This window comes from Brassica rapa, chromosome A07 (assembly GCF_000309985.2).
Source record: "Brassica rapa cultivar Chiifu-401-42 chromosome A07, CAAS_Brap_v3.01, whole genome shotgun sequence".
NCBI classification, from domain to species: Eukaryota; Viridiplantae; Streptophyta; class Magnoliopsida; order Brassicales; family Brassicaceae; genus Brassica; species Brassica rapa.
The window spans coordinates 17,589,482-17,606,484 of NC_024801.2; the positions used below are offsets into that span (position 1 = coordinate 17,589,482).

General features: G+C 37.3%; 4 protein-coding genes across 5 annotated transcripts; 2 read left to right on the forward strand and 2 right to left on the reverse strand.

Annotated features, from left to right (window-relative positions):
- Positions 1–117: 117 nt before the first annotated feature.
- Positions 118–1,250, forward strand: LOC117126488. Its single transcript, XM_033274550.1, has one exon. It carries the CDS (start codon positions 302–304, stop codon positions 851–853), a length of 552 nt encoding a protein of 183 aa, XP_033130441.1. The 5' UTR covers positions 118–301; the 3' UTR covers positions 854–1,250.
- Positions 1,251–3,570: 2,320 nt separating this feature from the next.
- On the reverse strand, positions 3,571–10,136 carry LOC103829961. Of its 2 annotated transcripts, none has more exons than XM_009105651.3 (3): positions 9,929–10,136; positions 9,348–9,668; positions 3,571–3,993 (listed from the first exon to the last, which is right to left on the reverse strand). In XM_009105651.3, the coding sequence occupies exons 1-3, from the start codon at positions 9,993–9,995 to the stop codon at positions 3,821–3,823; spliced, it is 561 nt and encodes a 186-aa protein (XP_009103899.1). In that variant the 5' UTR covers positions 9,996–10,136; the 3' UTR covers positions 3,571–3,820. The 2 variants fall into 2 exon arrangements, with proteins under 2 accessions (XP_009103899.1, XP_009103900.1); XM_009105652.3 differs by lacking the exon at positions 3,571–3,993 and adding an exon at positions 4,581–4,685 and having other exon boundaries at positions 9,287–9,668; positions 9,929–10,129.
- A 14-nt stretch (positions 10,137–10,150) lies between these two features.
- LOC103829962 lies at positions 10,151–14,947 on the reverse strand. The gene is made up of 5 exons (XM_009105653.3): positions 14,012–14,947; positions 13,693–13,930; positions 13,129–13,320; positions 12,417–13,032; positions 10,151–12,332 (listed from the first exon to the last, which is right to left on the reverse strand). Exons 1-5 carry the CDS (start codon positions 14,183–14,185, stop codon positions 12,293–12,295), a joined length of 1,260 nt encoding a protein of 419 aa, XP_009103901.1. The 5' UTR covers positions 14,186–14,947; the 3' UTR covers positions 10,151–12,292.
- Positions 14,948–15,186: 239 nt separating this feature from the next.
- Positions 15,187–16,573, forward strand: LOC103829963. The gene has a single exon (XM_009105654.3). The coding sequence runs from the start codon at positions 15,341–15,343 to the stop codon at positions 16,361–16,363; it is 1,023 nt and encodes a 340-aa protein (XP_009103902.1). The 5' UTR covers positions 15,187–15,340; the 3' UTR covers positions 16,364–16,573.
- The last annotated feature ends 430 nt before the right edge of the window (positions 16,574–17,003 follow it).

A 17,003-nucleotide genomic window follows, 5' to 3' on the forward strand; every position in this document is an offset into this window, starting at 1 on the left:
ATTGATTTGGCAATGCTGCACAATAATAGTGTTTTCTCGTCTCTGCAAGCGATCTTAAAAAATGATCAGCTCATGTGTGATGCGATCCTGACCAAAAATATATATATATATAGAAAGATTGAAGCATGTCTACAGATATCAACATCAACAAGACTGGCACACTTTCAAGATTTACCTATTTGGATTTTATGGCGAATATGGAGGAGCCGAAATAGGCTTTATCTTTCAGCAGAAACAAACAGGATGGAACAATGTACTACAATATGCAAAAGCAGATCCTACTGAATGGAGATCTCAAAACATGTTACAACAAGATCAACAACATCTGGCAGGTCAGCAGTGTATTCAAACAATACAAAAGAAATGGAGGAGACCAGAGATTGATTGGATCAAATGTAATGTTGATGGCTCCTTTGTTAATGATGAAAATCCGAGTACTATGAGATGGATTTTGCGTGATTCTAATGGAGTGTACAGAGGAGCAGGACAAGCAATTGGCAGAAGAGTTAAAAATGCTCTAGAAAGTGAATTACAAGCACTAATAGTAGCAATGCAATATTGCTGGAGTAAAGCTTATAAACGAGTGATGTTTGAGAGTGACTGTCAGAAGATGATCAAACTACTGAATAAACAAGGTCTTCATTTTGATGGGTATAATTGGATCGGAGAAATCGATTGGTCGAAACAAAAATTTCAAGACATCAAGTTCACATGGATTGCAAGAGAAGGAAACAAAGCTGCTGATAAGTTGGCTAATAGCCCTTTACCCCCTCTTCAAACGTTTGTTTCTCATTATTATGTTCCTAGATGTATTTCTACTTTGTTGTATCAAGATTATGTAAATTCAAGCTAGTAATAAATTCAGAAGTTAATAAAAAAAGAAAAAGCTGCTTCGGTGAGTTAATGCATCTTTGGCTGATATGGTCTTGTGTTTTGCTCAACCGTTACGTTCTTCTTTTTATTTCATTTTACGTATGGAAACTAATACTTAAGTTAAATTTTTGTGTTGCTCAAAAAAGACATCCTTGGGTTCACCTTCTAGTAGGGCTGTTCAATATGGTAAAACCGAACCGTACCGAACCGAACCGAAATAGACAATATAGTTTGGTTTTGGTATATACCATATAAACCGAATGGATATAATTTTATAAAAACCGTAGGATTTGGATATGGTTTGGTATATAACCGATTAAACCGAATAAACCGAACAAAACCGATTAAAAGTAGAAACATGTAAATATGTATCTATTTTATAACAATACATGAAAATCTATTTGTTACATAAGTTAAATTTGTGTTAATAACTATTACCATAATTTTATAGTAATAAAAAACTTTAATTTGTAAAACGTTTGAACTATAACTAAATACTTATTTTAGTTATAGATTTGATTATTTTATTTGATGGTAGAGGCATTTTTACTCTTTTGTTCATTTATTTTAACATGTAATATATTTTTAATAAATGACTGTATTGACAATATGACTCTAAAATTCATATAATATGATCTCAAATAAAATAATAATGTTTTTTAGTATAAAACCGAATAAACCGAAAACCGACGGTATATAAACCGAACCGAACCGAAGTAAATATGGATTTAGAATGGTAGTTATATTTTACTAACCGGAATACCGAAAACCGAAAAAAACCGAACCGAAACCGAACCGATATCCAGATTGAACACCCCTAGCTTCTAGGATGAACTTCTAGGTTCACCTCCTAAAGTGAACCTCTAAGTTCACTAACCAATAAGATTGTGTTATTTTATATTCGATATCTTTTAAAATGAGAAATAAAATATTGTCAAATTATATTATGTTTTTAAAATTAAAAGGTAAATATAAATAAATAGTATTAATTACAAAAAATATTGTTAACCTCGTCAGCAAAACATTAAATTCTAATTACTAAACCTTAAATCCTAAATCCTTGATAAACTCTAAACTCTAGGATAAATGCTAAACTCTAAATCAAAATCACTAAACATTAAAACACTCAAGGGTTTAGGGTTTAAGATTTAAGGTTTAAGGTTTTAGTGTTAATTTTTATTTAGAGTTTAGGATTTATACAAGCGCTTACGTTTTATCCAAGGGTTTAGGGTTTACCCAATGGTTAGGGTTTAGGATTTAGGGTTTAGTGTTGGGCAATTGTCAATAATAGCACCTTTTGAAGTTTATGTCTCAAAAATAGCACTAGAAGGAGAAAGTCACAAAAATGACATTCATTAAAGGATAAAATATCTCTAATATCCTTGGTTTAAAATTAAATAAACAAACAAAAATAAATAAAAATAAATAAAAAAATAAAAAAAAAAAATTTATAGTTTCAGATTATATGTTTTCAGATTCGAAATTTTTATAATTTTTTTTTTGAAACTTTTTTTTTGAAATTTTTATTATTTTTTTCAAATTTTCTTTTTATAATTTAAAAATACTTTTTGAAACTGTTTTTAAAATTTTTATTTTTTATTTTAGTATTTATTTTTTATAAAATTTTAAACCCTAATTTCAAAACCCCACCCCTTAACTCTAAACCCTAAGGTTTGGATTAATTAACCCAATTGGTATAAGTGTATATTTACCTCTTTAATGAAACCTATTTTTGTGACTTTGAGCCTTGAGTGCTACTTTGGGAACAAAAATTTGGTTTGGTGATATCCTAGTCTTTTTCTCTTTAGTGTTTTGCTGACAACGTTAAAAATATTTTTACTATTTTTTTTTTACCTTTTTTTTTAAAACATAATATAACTTGGCAATATTTTATTTCTTTTTTTAAAAGATATTAAATTTGAAATAATGAAATTATATTGGTTGGTGGGTGAATCCAAGAATAACTCCTCGAGAAAAGGTTAAATTTATGATGAAGCTATGAATACGTACAAGGATAAACTCTTCTTTTTCTTTTCTTTTCTTTTCTTTTTGTTGCAACATAAACTCGTTGCCTAGAACTTGCAAACCAGTGTTTAACACCTAACGGAAAACGATAACATCTTAACGTGGGACTTTTATCGTTCTTAAAATAAAAAGTAACACACGATAAGCTTAAAGAGAAATTGAACCAGAAACACATGTTGATGCTCACAAGACTATTATATCATTCAAGATATAAATGATCAGAAAATCTAAAACGGAATAAAACAACCAACAAAAACTAAACTCCTATGAAAAACTTGGGCGGTCCTAAAGTGTATGCTGTCCGGGTTTGTACCCTTGGTATGTGAATGATCTTGTAGTCTTGGAATCTTCTTTGAATAGATGCTAACTCTGCAAATTTCGTAGAATAACTTGGCCATGTTTTCGGATCTTTGATTGTTGAAATTATATCCTTGCAGTTTCTCCCAAAATATTAACATGTGGTATATTGAATCATATTCTCCATTGCCCAAATGAGATCATCTAATTCTGAATGTACCAGAAGACAATAATTGTTCCATTAGTTGTTCATTTTCAGCTTCATCCAGCCATTACCATTATAATGTGATTCCACAGTCCATAATTGATCAACCAAACAAATATTCTGTAAGCATAAGCTTTGTGTATAAAGAATCGCTTATGTATAAGTTGCGATTGCAGCCACTTAGTATATATATTATACAAGAAAACACAACATTAATGATATTACAAAAGTTGTTAATTATTATATGGGAAAATGTTTTTGTAAACAAAAAAAACAGAACCAAAAACAAACTCACTCTGTACCCTCTTCTCACATATGAATCAATTGATGATCTATCATCAAATCATATCAACTGAAGATATGATCCATTGTGGAGCACCAATCCAAAATATTAAACATAAACCATGACAAACATTAATTTTACATAGCAGCCGGAGCTAGAGCAGGGGATGAGGAGTCGGAGTCGGAGTCGGAGTCAGGGCCTGGAGCAGTCTCGGAGACAGGCCCAGGAGCCGCGCCGGAACTGAGGATTTCCAACATCGAACGGTGAGGATTTATCCGTTGAGCATCGCACAGATCAGGTAAAAATGCACCTGCATGTAGTCAATTGATACGTTAAGTCAAGCATAAACTTTACATCATTGATTTTTTCTGTAGTACAAACATAAGTGACGTAACCATAGGATGCAATATTAAATCATTACTATTCAAATAATAATTATGGTTAGTGAAGCATAACAATCAAGCTCCTACCGAAATTCCTTGCTTTGACGATAAGATAAACCATAAAGATGAAAAGTGAGTTTCTTCCATGCACGGGTAAGAAAAAAGGATTCGATATACACAAAACATACACAAGTGTAAGATCCTGCCCTACTTCATATTAAACAGCACAAAACACACATTTTCCCACATCTACTTAAGGCAATCACAAGTTTTCTTTCCTATTTTGGTAAATACAGTTTTGTTACTTGACAAAATAATGCAATTTTGTTTTAACTTTTTGCTGTAGCCAATATCAATTTCTCTACAAATGTTTTTGCAAAGAAACCTCAATTACGTTAAGGTAATGGACTTAATGGTATAGTACCATTCAAAATTTTCGTTTATATATATTTGGTATTAGGTTTATGCCTTTTTAACTTAAGGAATGTATACCTTTAATTGTTTACACCTATTAATCTATCTACAGTACTTATGTTTACAACCAAGCAAGTCATTATTCATTAAAACATCAAAATATTTCATCAGACCTGTACATAGGCTACTTATAAGAATTATATATGTATGTTAGATATATACAAGAGATATTGTCGAGATTATGATTTCATAACTTTAGGAAACTTAGTTAATGACTTAACCTAGAGTTCTCACCTCTTGTATTGTATATATTGGCAATTGCCATCTATTGTGAATAATATAGAAACACATATTCTCTACATGGTATCAAGAGCCAACGATTACCCTAAATTTTTCTTTTGAGCCGCCTTCTTCAAATCTTCTTCTCTTCTTCTCTTTCATTTCACTATGGCCTTCAACGCTCCAGCGGTTGACGTGGTTCAAGGTGTGCTCAACATCAACATGATCAACATCACAAAGCTCACAACTACCAACTTCATGACTTGGAATCTTCAAGTTCATGCTCTCCTAGACGGCTATGACGTATCTGGCTACCTTGATGGTTCTATCCCTGCACCAGATCAGATGATAACGGTTGATGGTCAATCCGTTCCGAATCCTGACTATACGAAATGGAGACGCCAGGACCGTCTTATTTACAGCGGTCTTATTGGCACGCTATCTCCGTCGATCCAAACCCTGGTCACCAACACAAAGACCTCGCAAGATGTTTGGAAGTCTCTCAGCGCCACCTACGCAACACCAAGCCGCGGGCACATTCAACAGCTTCGCTTGCAGCTCAAGCAATACACCAAAGGTGACAAATCCATTGATGAATACATGCGTGGCTTAACCAGTCGATTTGACCAGCTTGCTCTCCTTGGAAAACCACTTGATCATGAAGACAAGATTGAATATGTTATTGATGGTCTCCCGGAAGAGTACAAGTCTGTCACAGATCAGGTCGAGGGCCGCGACACATCTCCATCTATCATTGAAATACATGAGAAGCTCATCAACAAGGAAGCCAAACTGCTGAGCTTGTCTGCGACTGTTGTTACTCCGGTTCCGGTCTCTGCTAATGTTGCAACCACACGTCCGAAGAATCAACAACACCGCAACTACAACCGCAACTGGAACAACAACAACAACAACAACAAGGCGCCTCAACAATCCTATCAATCACAGTCAAACGACACTAACCAAAACAGAGGATATCAGGGTCGCTGTCAGATCTGTAGCGTCTTCGGTCACAGCGCCAGGAGATGCCCTCAGTTCGCTCCCTCGTCACAAAACGCCTACCCTGCCTCGCCTTTCCGTCCATGGCAGCCAAGAGCGAACATGGCGATCTCAGCTCACAACCCGAGCAACGCTTGGCTGATGGATTCCGGTGCAACTCATCACCTCACCAGTGACCTCCACAATCTCTCGCTTCATCACCCATACAACGGTGATGACTCGGTGCTGATTGGAGACGGCTCCGGACTCTCCATCACTCACACGGGTTCCTTATCCTTACCTTCCAATTCACGTTTTTTAAACTTGAATAATGTTTTATGTGTACCTAACATACGGAAGAATCTTATATCCGTATATCGGTTATGCAATGCTAATAGAGTTTCGGTGGAATTTTTCCCGGCTTACTTTCAGGTGAAGGATCTCAGCTCGGGAATCCCGTTAATCCAAGGCAAGACCAAGGATGAGCTCTACGAGTGGCCTGCCCAATCCTCAACCCTTCAATCTTTCTTTGCTACCCCCTTACCCAAAACAACCATGGTTGATTGGCACTTTCGCCTAGGCCATCCAGCAGTTTCTATTCTTCAGTCTATTGTTTCGAAATTTTCTTTACCTTTTGCAAAATCTGTAACACAACCCATCTTATGTTCAGATTGTGCCATCAATAAAACTCACAAATTACCTTTCTCCACAAATACCATTACCTCTTCTCGCCCTTTACAATACATCTATACCGATTTATGGAGTTCTCCTATTGTATCAATCGACAACTACAAATATTATTTGGTCCTTGTCGATCATCATACCAGATACACATGGCTCTATCCGCTGAAGCTCAAATCCCAAGTCTTGGACACTTTCAAGGCGTTCAAAGCACAAGTGGAAAACCTTTTCTCAACAAAGATAATCACTCTCTTCTCAGACAATGGAGGAGAATTCATAGCTATGCGCAAATACCTACAAGATGCCGGCATCTCTCATCTTACTTCTCCACCCCACACTCCTGAACACAACGGAATATCCGAGAGAAAGCATCGCCATGTTGTGGAGACAGGTCTTACACTGTTAACACATGCCTCTATGCCCAAGCAGTACTGGACTTATGCGTTCTCCACGGCGGTTTATCTCATCAATCGTCTCCCAACAGCTGTGCTTGCAATGGATTCCCCATATCACAAACTCTTTGGCGTGCAACCCAACTACACTAAGCTTCGAGTCTATGGCTGCCTCTGTTTTCCATGGCTCCGTCCCTACAACAAACACAAGCTTCAAGACAGATCAACTCCTTGTGTCTTTCTTGGCTACTCACCTACACAAAGTGCTTACCTATGTCTCCAACCTAGCACTGGAAGAATATATGTTTCACGCCATGTCCGCTTTGATGAAAGTGTCTTCCCTTTTGCTCAACCAAAAGAACCACAACCACCATTACCAGCCACACCCGAACCAATTCCTATCCATGAACCCCTCTCCACTAAAATAAACCTTAACCATCCTCCTAACCAGGCTGCGCCACTCGTCGAGCAAACTGGATCCTCGAGCTCTGGTTCTAACCTGCAGGTACAGTCAACCCACTCGACTCCTAGCATGGAGCACTCGCATGGCAATTCAACAACATCAGCCCCACCTAACACAACATCGGCTGCGTCTACATCAACAGCTCCAACACCATCACCAGACCCCATGACGACTTCGTCGTCAACAGCGAGTGCTTCCCCTGTTCCTCCACCACCGCCATCACAACACTCGATGCTCACGCGCAGGAGAAACAACATTGTCAAACCAAATCCCAAGTATAACTACTCAGCGACAATGTCTGGACGAGCTCCAGCTGAACCAAATACATTGATACAAGCTCTTAAAGACAAAAAGTGGAGGGGATCAATGTCTACTGAGATGGATGCTTTTGCTCGCAATCGTACTTTTGATTTGGTACCTAGAAAACCTGATCAAAATGTTATTGGATGCAGGTGGATCTATAAGAACAAGTACAACTCTGATGGCACACACAAAACTTGCAAGTCTCGGCTGGTAGCGAAGGGATACAATCAGCAACTTGGCTACGACTACACCGATACATTCAGTCCAGTAATTAAAGCCACCACACTGCGTCTGGTTCTTGACATAGCCGTGAGTCATTCCTGGCCAATTCAACAGCTAGACGTCAACAATGCCTTTCTCCAAGGAACTCTCACCGAAGAGGTTTACATGGACCAACCTCCTGGCTTCATAGATCAAGATCATCCAGATCATGTCTGTCGCTTGCGCAAAGCTATTTATGGTTTGAAACAGGCACCGAGGGCCTGGTACAATGAACTGCAGTCCTATCTTCTCAGTCTTGGTTTTTCAAACTCCCTGGCCGATACATCTCTTTTTGTACTCAAACGAGGTCAGGAGCTTGTCTATCTTCTTGTTTATGTGGATGACATCCTAGTGACAGGAAATTCAAAACCAGCGATCAACCGAATTCTTCAGTTACTAGCTACACGGTTCTCAGTAAAAGACCCTGAAGAGCTGAATTATTTCTTGGGTTTGGAAGCACAACGGACGTCCAAGGGGTTACACCTCTCGCAAAGGAAATACATACTAGACTTGCTTCACAAGTATGATATGGTCAATGCTAAACCAGTTACAACTCCTATGGCGTCTGCTCCCAAGATTACACTCTTCTCTGGCACACCACTCGTTGATCCCAAACCGTATCGCCAACTGCTAGGAAGCTTGCAATATCTTCAGTTTACACGTCTGGATATTGCTTACGCTGTCAATCGTCTCTCTCAGTTTATGCATAAACCTACTGATCACCATTGGCAAGCAGCTAAGCGCCTTCTCCGTTATCTAGCAGGAACACCGACACACGGGATCTACTTCACTGCCAACAATAAACTCATACTTCATGGATACTCAGACGCTGACTGGGCGGGTGATGCGGATGACTACGTCTCCACAAACTCCTACATCATTTACTTGGGTCGCCATCCTATATCTTGGAGCGCTAAGAAGCAACAGGGAGTGGCCAGGTCGTCTACCGAAGCAGAGTACCGGGCCGTTGCAAATGCTGCTTCTGAGTTGAGCTGGATATGCAATATTCTCACTGAGCTTGGAGTCGCTATACCAGCAGCACCTGTTGTCTACTGCGACAACGTTGGAGCTACTTTTCTGTGTGCAAATCCTATTTTCCACTCTCGCATGAAGCACATTGCCATTGACTATCATTTTGTTCGGGGCCAAGTACAACATGGAGCTCTGCGTGTCTCACACGTCAATACTAAAGATCAACTTGCCGATGCCTTAACTAAGCCTCTAACTCGTGCTCGGTTCCTTGATCTCATCAGCAAGATTGGAGTGATCCCTCTCCCTCCATCTTGAGGGGGCGTGTTAGATATATACAAGAGATATTGTCGAGATTATGATTTCATAACTTTAGGAAACTTAGTTAATGACTTAACCTAGAGTTCTCACCTCTTGTATTGTATATATTGGCAATTGCCATCTATTGTGAATAATATAGAAACACATATTCTCTACAATGTACACACACAAAAAATGTCAACGTCCGCATGAAACACAAAAAAAAAACTCAAGATCGTACCTTCACCGGCGGCGAGGTTGAAATAAAGATCAAGAATGTTAGGGCAATAATCCAAACAAGCCGGAGAGCAAAGCTTAGCAGCGAATCCTGCCTCCATCATTGCGTCCGACGAGATCCCTACGGTTTTCCGATCAACCCCACAAGCGGCTACACATTCATCGCTCTCCACGTGGTTTACAATACCTTCAACCTCCACCGCAGAAGTCCGGCAAGTGTATTCTCCGGTGACGTTAGCTGTCTCCAATAAACATCTTTTCCCAGAGGCCGATATCGAGAACGCGCACATATTCGTGGGTAGATTCTCGCAAACGATGTCCTCCCCTACAATTTATTGTGAGAAATACAAAATACTGAGTTTTATAAACTTTCGACTTAAAACCAATTGACAGTTTATTAAGGTCCATATCCCATTAATCCTACATAATCCTAATTCAACACATAAACTGAATAACAAAAAAAAATCATATGTTCATTGTTCCTATGGTTAACGCTCCTGGTTAATTCAAAACATGAATCTTGATCATGCTCTTGGGTTCTAACGATTGGATATTTCTACAAAATAAATATATGTGTGTACGTACCTAAAGCTGCATGGAGAAGAGATGAGAGGATGAGAAAGATTGGCAATTTGAGGGAAGAATAAGACATTGCTTCTTTGGTTTTTTTGTTCTCTCTTCTTCTCTTTCTCCTTTACTGTTTCTGGGGTTTAAAGTTTGATGTTCTCAAGGGAAAGAGTAATGTAGAGAGAACGTGGGAGGCGTAAATTGAAGGAGCTGTGTAGGTATGTGAGTATATATATACAAGATGTTTTAATTTTTTTTTTTTTGGTTTAAAGATGTTTTAGTTAACGATTTGCCTTTACTATTTTTTTTTCTTTGTAACCTCCCCCTAAATATGGTTTTACTATAATAGTACATAATGTTTTTTTTTTGCAACAGTAAAGTTTATATTTTACATAGTAATTGCAATTTTATTTGTTCTACGTTATGTGCTTGACCAATTTTTTTTTTCATTTTGAAACTTTGAATTAAGCGATCCCTTACAAGTTCATGGATGTCTCTAAACTTATACGTATGTACTGGGTACTTCTTGTATATATAAAGGCTTAACTGGTTTTGTTGCTACCATCCACACACTATGTTTGCGGATGATATCGGTTTTCACATTTTACAATTACAGAAATACTCTAAACTGCTACAGATTGTTTCAAACCTCTAAAAATCAAAAATTGGTTTCAAGTAGCGTTTGCGAGATTGCGGAAGGATAAATAAATTTTTTTTAAAAAAAAATCTTGACAAATAAAAAATATTATTGATTTTTTTTGGAAAAAATAATATTAATATTAATATATATATTATATTTTAATTTATATTATAGAACTTTTAAAAAATATTTGATATAATTTTTAGACACTAAACTATAGATATATAAACTCACAAATAATTTTTATGAGTTTAATATTATTAAATATAATTTACATTTATTGTAATAGTAATAGTAATAATTTTTAATATTTTAATAATTATATAAATTGTTAATATTGTTAATTTATTATTTACTACTGCATCATTTGGTAGTTAACTAGTCATTAGTATCATGAAAACAGACTAATTTCTAATCACTATATCAGTCATACAAATCGCTTTGTAACACTTAAATCTACAACCATCCGTAAACTCTTGCAACTGTCGCATTTACACCGGTCTGAGCCTTAGTCGTATTGTTGAATTGCTATATATATTGTTGCCATTATTTGATTTCAATCTTTAAAATGAGTGCTGGAACTTGTATGCTACTGGATGAATAAGCTTCTGTCGATCTTCAAAAAGCTTAAGTGAAACAAGTATGGTTATTATGTAAAGTATGTGCTTCTTATAAGTTAATTATATATTTGCGTTTTTTGTACCCAGTTTTTTGAGTTTTTAATATTCTTCATTATTTTTGACATCTAGACATGATATAGTATATAAAGAGTGTAATACTTTTCTTCTGTAAATTGGCATTTTTATTAGTTGAGCGAACGTAATCAAAGACATAAACTATTGTAAAAGATTTAGTTGAATTATCTTTTTCATTACAAGACTTTCAGGTAGGTGGCTTTCTTGGAAACAAAGCAACGTGCGTACATGTGTGCACGTCCGTATTTGACTCAACGCGTTAATTAGTTCAAAGTAATACCGGTACAATTTTAAGGAGAAATTATAAAATCATGTATTATAATTTGTAGTGGTAATCTAGTGTATTGGAAACATTAAAAACGTAATTTCGATGCAAGAAAACATAATAGATACAGTATTGTACGTACAATGGTTGAAGAATATTGTAATAAAAATTCAAAATCATCTACCTTGCTAACTTGATATATGTACAATCTTTCCTTCTCAAGATATATTGTCGTATTATTCCCATTGAACAACTAATAACTTGTAAATTTCAGAAACTAGTATTTAAGCAAAAAATATTTCAGAAACTAGTATGTGTGATAATTGGTTGTCAATTTATAGCGTGCGTTAACAAATAGTCAAATACTAATGCAGCATCACGCCGCATCTTATACCACGCGCATGAACTTTTTTTTTCTTTAGCATATTCCATCGTCGACACGGAAGCAAAGAAGAAGCTGGAGAAGTACTTGGCTTGAGTCATGTACCAAACATAAGCCATTTAGTTTCTATTGTAAGCCATTTTCTGACCACCTGACACATCTCAAGCATAAATAAAGGTACTTTATATTTTGTTGTCGACATCAATAGAGAGAAATCATTTGGTATACTGTAGAGTTAAAACCAAGTTAAATATATACAAACTGAATCAGAAGACTTTGTCACCATAGTTAGGCACCAGCAGAGGGCTTTGCAGCAGTCTCAGCATCATCTCCTGCAAATGAGGCAGACCAAAATGGAATCACTTCAAGCGCATTTGGTGTATACTCTGACATGGCCTGATCAGCCTATAGATCCCCCATTCCCTGATTCCGGAGACGACCTGTGATTTAGAAAAGGGTAATGAGCAAACAGCAAGAGATAATAGCCATCTACAGAAACTGAGACTACAAAACAAAGAACATACCATGAAACCGTTTCAATGGGTGTTTTGTGGGTACTTCCTTCAAAACCAATATCAAAGTCAACTAGTAGTTCTGAGAATGAGAAGTCTTCAGCCAAGATAGAAAAATCAATGTCAGATAAATCAACTTCCGGCTCAGACCCTGATGGAGAAGATGAAGCCAAATATGCAGTGGTAGGTGCTGCCTCAAGACACATGTCTGTGTCAGTGTCATCAAAGTTGAGTCTTCCTTTCACATGGTCTCTCTTATTTGACATCTTAAGGTTGGACTTGACCGGCGAAGAAGAAGAAGAAGAGATAAGTTGGCTCCTTTCCATTGTATAAGAAGTAATTTGCTTGAGAGGGCTGATTGTGAATCTCTCCTTTGTAACAATCGTGCAGTTTGTAGGGGTAACGTCTTTCTGGGGACTGTTGGACTTACCACTCACAGAGGAAGCATGTTTTTGTGGTGTCATAAGGCATGTTGAATTACTAGTAAGCGATGAATCAGCTACGCTCGACACATCACCAGTCTTAGACTTATTAGCTGATGAGTTTTTCGCCAATGTTAGTGTTTCTGATGGAGGTTGAGACGAGAAATCGTTAGCTATTTTCTCCGCTTGTGGGATCCTGTTAGACTCTGATCCAAGTAAAGAGGAGACAAGATAAGTTTAACGATATACAAGAGCTTCAACCAAAAATGTTTATAAACATGTAAGGATGCATACACACATACCATTTGCTGTTGAGTTACCAATTCGAGCTTTCCTAGCTACCAAAGGAGCTTCTATAGAAGTTTCACAACCCTTTCGTTTTCTGGTTATAAGCTGATGAGTGGTCGAAGGTGTAGAAAAATTCCCACAGCCTACTCTTTTGTTACCCAGCAAAGATACTGACATAGCATTGGGTGTATTGTCCTGAGTGCAACCTTGAAAAATAAAGAGACTGATTAGTTCCAGACAAATTACAGAACATCAAACTGAAATTGTAATAGCTAGCAAACAAATTTTCTGAAGTGGCAGATTATGTGCCTAAGTGTTGTGTTGCATCACAATACAAAATTGCACAGTGACAATCTTTCAATGATTCCAATTCAGAACAGCCAAATGCAAACAAAGCAGTAATATGAGTAAAGCCGGATGCACTAGCAGTAGCCAGAGAAATTACAGAACATCAAACTGATATGTAATAGAAGTGACAGTTTAAGTGCCTAAGTGTGTTTTATCTTTCAATCATTCCAATACACAACAGCCAAGACGCAACTAAAGCAGTAAAATGCCAAACCAGAAACTCTGGAAACCTGATGAGATGGTGTGGTTCTTCCGTTGAGAAGCCGGAGCTGCCACCGGAGGAGGAGGAGGAGAGGTCAAGGTGGCGTTGTAAGAGTTCATAACATTCTGCATCCCCTGCAATAGATTCTGAACCCTAACCTTCTCCTTCTCCAATATCACTTTCTCATGATCCAACGCCACTTTCTGCTCCCTTAGGGATACGTAATCTTTCAATATATCTTCAAGAGTCAGATAACTCTTCAGAACCTACGAACGGAAACATAACGCATAAGAGACACACACACAAGGAAAGAGGAACCAAATGTGAGAAAGCTTCCGTGTGCTTACATCGCGGACTGGAGAATTGGAGAGGAGAGACGAAGCTTCGGATCGAAAGAGGGATCTGGTTTTGGAGAATCGATTGTCGTGGAGGTAACGATCGACGAGGAAAGCGATTTGCGTCGGAGTGATAACGCCGTTCCCGATGTTTGACGATCCTTTGGATCTGCTTGATTTCGCCATTGAGATTAAGACGAAGGGAAAGAGAGAGAGAGAGAGAGAGTGAAGTGGGGAAGATCTGAAGGAGGGTTTTAGACTAGTAAGGGAGCGGGAGACTTTCGAATTAAACGCTTTTGGAGCGGTTTCGTTTTTATCAATTTTTGCCGGGATAATTAATATGCGCGTCTATTTGTGGCGGTATATTAAATGTCCATAGGAAAAAAACTAACTGAAGATACTCTCTTTGACAAAGTGAATAACTGGAGCTACTCGTTGACTATGACTAGCAGGTGGTACACTTCAGTTCTATTTTTCTGGATATCTGAACCTTTTGATTATTAGTAATTTTGGTTTCACCGGTTAAAATAAAAACTAAAATGCAAATAACATTGTGGTGATTGTGTTTGCCTAATTTTCTTGTTTTTCTGAGTTTCAGGATTTATATGCGTAAAGAGATAAAGTTGTGACGTAACTTGATTTTTAATATACATAAAACTACAGTTTACTTGAATTTTTTATATAGAGTTTAAACAGTAAAGTTGGATTTGTGTGTGTGCAGTCAATTAAATCCATATAGCCTTCTAACTCTTTATATTTTCAAGTAATTTTTAATGTAAAAATATTGAAATAGCATAAAAAGAAAATAAATCATGCCAGAAACAAAATCAAAATCTCAACATAATTAAACTTCTTAATAATGCATTTCAGATGAATGGGTGATAAATGAAAGATGCATGAAAGCATGGCCAAAAAAAAAGAAGAGGAAGCATTTTGTGGAAATAATAATCAGCCAATAAAACGTCTAACCTTCTACTTCATACATTTTAAACTAATTTTTTAATATAAAGTAACTGAAAATAGAAAAAAAACCTTAACATAATTAAAAGTTTAAATAATGCATGAATATAGAGTTTGGATGTTTAAAAGATGAAAGCGAGGTAAAAATAAATAAAGAAGAAAGAAGAAGAAGTATTTTTGGGGACAACAAAGAAAGCATTAACTCAGAAACTCTACACAGAAACAAACAAGGCGACAAAAGTCCCTACATCGTCGTTAAGTGCTTCTCTGTTCTTTCTTTCTTTCTCTCTGGCACCCACCACATACTTTACCCTCTCCATCAGAAGATCTCATCACCCACTTCAAACCCTATAACATCATTCTCTAAAGCTTGCTTCTTTAATGGCGAGCTTCATTTTCTCCATGTCATTCCTCGTTCTCCTCCTGCCTTTAACCTCACTCTTCTCCAGAATCCCCATATCTGAAGCTACATCATCCTTCTCCTTCACAAGCTTCGATAAAAACGCGAGCTTTCAGTCCGACGACATAGCCCTCTACGGCGACGCAAAGCTCGTAGACAGTGGAGCTTCGATTCAGCTGACTAACTCAGTGAGTCGCATCGACGGTGGAGTCGTTTACAAGAAACCCATTGAGTGCAAAGACACTAAAGACGACTTCTTCACGGGTTTCTCTACGGTCTTCTCTTTCTCCATGTCTCCCGGTCGTGGCGGGAGTGTAGGTTTTGTCTTGTTTCCTTCTAACGGAACACTTGATCACTCTTTCTTCGAAGTCAAGTTCGATATTTCTGATAATTTCACCAAGTTTAGAGAATCCAACGTCACGGTTGGTGTATATGGTTCTACGGTTCCTGAGAAGACGAGCAATCTCACGATTGTTAACTTGGAGGAGGAGGAGGAGGAGGAGATGTTGATGTACGTCTGGATTACTTACCAAGCGAATATCAGGTATGTAGATGCTTCGTTAACCAAATCAAAACACTATAAATATCCAAAGACTCGGTTCAGTTCTCGGATTGATTCTTTGAAAGACGAGGACGAGTTCATGGTCGGTGTTAAGTCGTATAGCGGGAGCTTTAACCTCTATTCTTGGAGATTACAAGCGGGACACTTCTCCAGGAGTATACACTCGTACGCTGCGCTTCTTGAGTCTAAGCGTAGGTGGGAGGAGGAGGTGGAGAAGAGGAGAAGAGAGAAGATGTGGGGGACTGTGACTTGCTTCGTCATGACCTTTGGATCTATAGGGCTTGTGTTCTTCGCTATGATGCGTGTATGGGCAGCTTTCAAAAGGAACTATCTTACGGTGGTGGTGGTGCCTGAGGAGTGTGGGCAGAAGAGTAAGGAGTACGAGAAGATGGAGAAAGTTGAAGTTGTGACGAGTAAAGCTGAGGCGCAACAAGGAAAGTGAAGTAAAGTAAAAGCTGGTGGTGTTTGTGCGTTTAGAATATTTATGTAATAAAGTAGATTTCTTCAAGTGTAATGGTGACTTGTAATACATAAGGTTTGGCGTCATGTGTGTAAGCTTTGCAGCACTGTTACTCTTTGGCATGTAAAATCCACCGCAAAAGATAAATTATTAGAATCCACAGTAAGCTTCAGAACTTACTGGTTTCTTGTCCATGTGTGAATTCGATCGTGTAACAGAGCACCTGCCTCTGTTGAGCTTGGTTCCAAAGCTTTATTTCTTTACTTCTGCTTACAATGCAGAAGACAAGGATTTTTAATTTCAATTCAAAAGTCTTGAAGCAAACATCATAAAAGTTTGACAATAGAGCTTGAGTTACTATACTCCTTTTGATGGTGTTGTACTGTTGTGGTTGTGGTTAGAGCACCCACAACGTCTAGTATCTTCCCATATGATAGAACTAGTAGAGACAAGTTAATGGCATCATCCCTCTCTGTTCAAATTATTTTTTAACTTAGGTAACTACGAGTTAACAAAACAAACACAGTATAGGAACTATATCTGTTAAATTAAAAAAATATAAATGTGGATTTACGTTTTGTTGCTTATATATGAAGTTATACACATAGATGTAACGTATATA

Bases quoted from the DNA above. Each gene is read 5' to 3' on its own strand.
- LOC103829962 (XM_009105653.3), bottom strand. From the start codon at position 14,185: ATGGCGAAATCAAGCAGATCCAAAGGATCGTCAAACATCGGGAACGGC. The intron at 13,931-14,011 runs GTAAGCACACGG...TTCCGTTCGTAG, and splicing joins CCAATTCTCCAGTCCGCGAT to GTTCTGAAGAGTTATCTGAC. The intron at 13,321-13,692 runs GTTTCCAGAGTT...TTATTTTTCAAG, and splicing joins GAACCACACCATCTCATCAG to GTTGCACTCAGGACAATACA.
- LOC117126488 (XM_033274550.1), top strand. From the start codon at position 302: ATGTTACAACAAGATCAACAACATCTGGCAGGTCAGCAGTGTATTCAA.
- LOC103829961 (XM_009105651.3), bottom strand. From the start codon at position 9,995: ATGTCTTATTCTTCCCTCAAATTGCCAATCTTTCTCATCCTCTCATCT. The intron at 9,669-9,928 runs GTACGTACACAC...AATAAATTGTAG, and splicing joins TCTTCTCCATGCAGCTTTAG to GGGAGGACATCGTTTGCGAG. The intron at 3,994-9,347 runs GTACGATCTTGA...GACTACATGCAG, and splicing joins CAACCTCGCCGCCGGTGAAG to GTGCATTTTTACCTGATCTG.
- LOC103829963 (XM_009105654.3), top strand. From the start codon at position 15,341: ATGGCGAGCTTCATTTTCTCCATGTCATTCCTCGTTCTCCTCCTGCCT.